General features: G+C 35.1%; 1 protein-coding gene across 1 annotated transcript; it reads left to right on the top strand.

The window, feature by feature from the left end:
* Positions 1-1,183: 1,183 nt before the first annotated feature.
* LOC132915328 (fatty acyl-CoA reductase 1-like) lies at positions 1,184-3,713 on the top strand. The gene is made up of 7 exons (XM_060975132.1): positions 1,184-1,514; positions 1,604-1,920; positions 2,020-2,267; positions 2,505-2,688; positions 2,967-3,152; positions 3,246-3,500; positions 3,571-3,713. Exons 1-7 carry the CDS (start codon positions 1,269-1,271, stop codon positions 3,647-3,649), a joined length of 1,515 nt encoding a protein of 504 aa, XP_060831115.1. The 5' UTR covers positions 1,184-1,268; the 3' UTR covers positions 3,650-3,713.
* Positions 3,714-4,027: the final 314 nt, after the last annotated feature.

Here is a 4,027-nt window from a genome sequence, read left to right as displayed (position 1 = left end):
TTCGAATTATATCTATATAGAACCGGTAGTTGCTGCCATCAGAAATAGTCGTTAAGCTGTTTTGATTATATCGATCCTCGTTCGTTAATTTTTGAAATAAGGCAAACGATTGAATAGCAATGTTTCAAAAACTTATCGCACACTTCGAAAGAGCGACACTATTCTCAGATTCCCTTTTTTTACTAGTCCTTGTTGCTGCATTCTTTTTGCAGATAATAGGTATTAGTTTTTGCTGATCATATTTCATACTCTGGAGAACACGTGGTTAGCTTGTTGATGCCGGTATTAGATCCTTTGGCGCGTTCTAGTTGTTTGTAGTTGTTGATGCTGTATGAGAAGGTCATAGCATTATATCTTTCACTGTCTGCTTATTGTGCTGCGCATTGTCGTAGGGTACGAGTCAGTGGACGTCTCATTCTTCCTTGTTTCTATTTCGATAATCTTAGATTTTAATTTTGTTCAATAATAACGTTGTGTACTTGTTTATATTTTATGTGATATTGAAGTATTTGAACGCGTCGTATCTCTCATCCTTTTAAGAAGTATCACGTAATGGATCGTATAAAGCGCGAGACGTGACAACAGAGTATTTGTTTACACATTCTTGAAGTTAACATTATTATTAAATTATATTTATAATTAAAATTACAATTAAATATCGGCTGAAATATCACTGTGCACGAGCAAATCTCCTGACACGAACGAAAATCGGTCAGGTAAAGCAGCGGGGAATAGAGTGATCCTCAAATCAAACTAACGTGAGCGACTGCTTCCCTCATATGAGTCATAGAAAAGGAGATCGAGACATTCGAAATCGTAATCCATTCTGCGTGACGTTTTCTAAGAAAAATCGTCGATTATAGATTCGACCTGTTTGCTTATTGAAATCTATAACGGCATATCGAAGATATGAGTGCTCTTCCTTCATATATAATTAGTGCATAACAGCACATATAAATAATGTTTATATAGATTTCACCAACGCACTGTGCTCATCCCCCCCCCATGGGTGCACAGAAAAGTCACATACAAGTATTCACGAGGTGCAACTATTTTCCACACGAAATACCGGTCACTGCATACTGCAATATCCACACATAAACAAATAAAACAAAAAATAAAGAAACCAAAGGAAAGAGTAAAAAGGATTGTTTAAAGTGAAGATTACAACTATATCAAATTTTGTACATTATTTTAAGAACTTTCCAACTTTCTATTTGATAATTCAGTGGCAAATATAGGGACTGCAAGTGTGAAGATTCTGAAACATGGATACAATTAATAAAGAAGGGAATGAAAATTCGATCAATAAAAGGTTGATTAAGACGAATACTCTCGAAGAATTCTACGCCGGTAGTGGGATTCTTGTGACTGGAGTAACCGGTTTCCTTGGAAAAGGTTTTCTGGAAAAACTGATGCGCGTATGTCCACGCATCGCTGCCATTTATATACTAATTCGTCCAAAAACGAACGAAACGATAGAAGAACGATTTAAGAAGATCATGGATGATCCCGTTCGTAAATATATTCTTGTTTCGTTCAATATTTAAGCCTGTCAGGAGCCAAATTGATTAACTCCCACATCCGGAATTTTCGTTTTCAGATTTATGATGGCATTAAAGCAAAGAACCCCTCACTTTTCAGCAGAGTTTATGCCGTGAAAGGTGACGTGAGTCTGCCGGATTTAGGTGTTTCGCAAGAAGATAGAAGTCTGTTGCTAGAGAAAGTAAACATAGTGTTTCACGCCGCGGCCACTGTGAGGTTCAACGAGCCGTTACACGTCGCTGTCAATGTGAATACGAAAGGTACCGCCCGTGTCGTCCAACTTTGGAACGAACTAAAGCATCCAATAGGCTTTGTCCACGTTAGCACAGCTTATAGTAATGCGAACCTAGATGAGATTGAGGAAAAAGTTTATACGTAAGAATAAATTATACGCAAATTTAGTTCTATGGTTTACGAATATTATATTTACAATTATATCGTGCAGAATATGTTCACTTATTATTGAATTTGCAGTACGAGCTGGAATCCTTCAGCGGTAATCGATATGTGTGACAAACTCGATAAAACTTCGATAAAGCTAATGGAAAGTAGCATTTTAAAAACTTATCCAAATACTTACACATTCAGTAAGAATTTAGCTGAGCAGATTGTAGCAAGCAATAGTAAACACCTGCCAGTTGCGATAGTACGGCCAAGCATAATTGGTGCTTCTCTGCAAGAACCATATCCTGGTTGGATACAGAATATTTCTGGAATTACAGGTATTTTAATAGATATTCTTCAATAGTAATTGCTCAATACACCTTACATTTCACAAAAGTGGATTTAATCGGTTAGTTTGTGAGTGGCTAAATGTGAGGCTTTCAACTAGATGACCATTATTGTAATTCAAATTTGTTGTTGCTCGCTATTACGAGAATTCATTCCTATCTATTTAGCATTACATTTCTGCTAATCGCAAATCACAAATAATTTGTAAACCAATGTAATGCTACCAGGTACTTTTCTGCTAATTGGCAAAGGATTTGCTACAGCTATACGAGGTAGGAGAGATGCAAGATTGGATGTAGTGCCTGTCGATTTCGTAGTCGACACGATAATATGTACTGCATGGCATGTCACGCTACATCGTGATCATGAAGTTAAAGTATACAACTGCACGAGTAACGCATACCCTTTTACGTAATAGTTATTACGAATTTTTTTCAACTAATGTGATCCGATTGTTAGAGTATTCCAAAAGTTTCAGTTTATTTAAGTAACGTGGACAATGGAATTGCAAACAAACGTAAAATACAAAAGTCCACTTTTGATCTCAATACGTTAATTTAGAAAAATAGTGAATATAATGTAATACTTATTTAATTGCATAATATTTCCTGAGATACTCGGATAGCAATAAAGTTAACTTTATGCGTAATTCGGTTAATTGTACAAATGTAATTGTTTCAATTGTCTAGATGGGGTCAGATGAAAGATGCCATGGTGAAGTGTAGCATAGAAAACCCAATGAAGGATACGCTATGGTACCCGGGTTGTCCAATGATAGCTAATAGATATATTTTCAACATTCTGAGTGTAATTCCGTATCTTTTACCTGCGTTCGTCATAGATACATTTTTAAGACTCCGAGGTAGTAAACCAATGTGAGTATTCTACCAATCCTCGAACAACGAGAACAAGCTTTCGGAGATAGCCTCTGTCTTCATCTTTAATAATAACCAAAAATAATATTTCAGATTGATGAAACTTCTAAAAAATGGCAATAAGCTGTTTACATCGCTACAATATTTCATCTTGCACGAATGGACTTTCCAAAGAGATAACTGTTCCGACTTAGCGAGAAAAGTAAAAATGTTGAACGACAGCGATAAGTTCAAACTAGATTTGGAGGATATGAATTGGGACAAGTATGTTGCTATTTACCTGATGGGAATTAAGAAATTTATTCTGAAAGAAGATTTTAACTCACTAGCCCGACAACGATTATCAAGGTGCGTATAAAGGTGTCGTAGTATAAAAAATAGAAACTAATATAAATACATATATTTTCGATTATTTCAGGCTGTTCTGGATACATCAGATCACTAAATTATGCGGTATAATAATTTTGCTCTTGATAATATTATGTTTTCTGTACTGACTATTTGAAAGTTTCCTTTTTCTCCTTTAAGCAAAAACAATATAAATAGAATTTTACGAAGAAGGGGCTCATTATCCGTTCCATTTTGTCTTTTCATTTGTGTTATTTCTAAATATATTCATTTATGACATTGCTTAGAAAGGATATGTGTATTTATATTCAAAATCAATCAGTAACTTACACAATTTCTAAACGAAGAGTTTCACGAAATTTCGAAATGCGTTTGCGTGAATTCATTAGCGCATTCCTTTTATCGTTACGAATGTTGAATAACATACGAATGAGAGAAGGCATATTTTAACGATTTCTATTCTTTTGTAAATCATCATACGGAGGGTTTCTAACCTCATACGTCTTATTTTGTAGATTGTTGCAAAG

Source organism: Bombus pascuorum, chromosome 16, assembly GCF_905332965.1.
Source record: "Bombus pascuorum chromosome 16, iyBomPasc1.1, whole genome shotgun sequence".
NCBI classification, from domain to species: Eukaryota; Metazoa; Arthropoda; class Insecta; order Hymenoptera; family Apidae; genus Bombus; species Bombus pascuorum.
The sequence above is the reverse complement of the archived record's forward strand: the minus strand, read 5'-3'. Positions and strand labels throughout refer to the sequence as shown.

Excerpts from the sequence above, each read along its gene's own strand:
- LOC132915328 (XM_060975132.1), top strand. The coding sequence starts at position 1,269 with ATGGATACAATTAATAAAGAAGGGAATGAAAATTCGATCAATAAAAGG. Across the intron at positions 1,515-1,603 it reads AGAAGATCATGGATGATCCC|ATTTATGATGGCATTAAAGC; the intron begins GTTCGTAAATAT and ends TTTCGTTTTCAG. Across the intron at positions 2,689-2,966 it reads AGTAACGCATACCCTTTTAC|ATGGGGTCAGATGAAAGATG; the intron begins GTAATAGTTATT and ends TCAATTGTCTAG.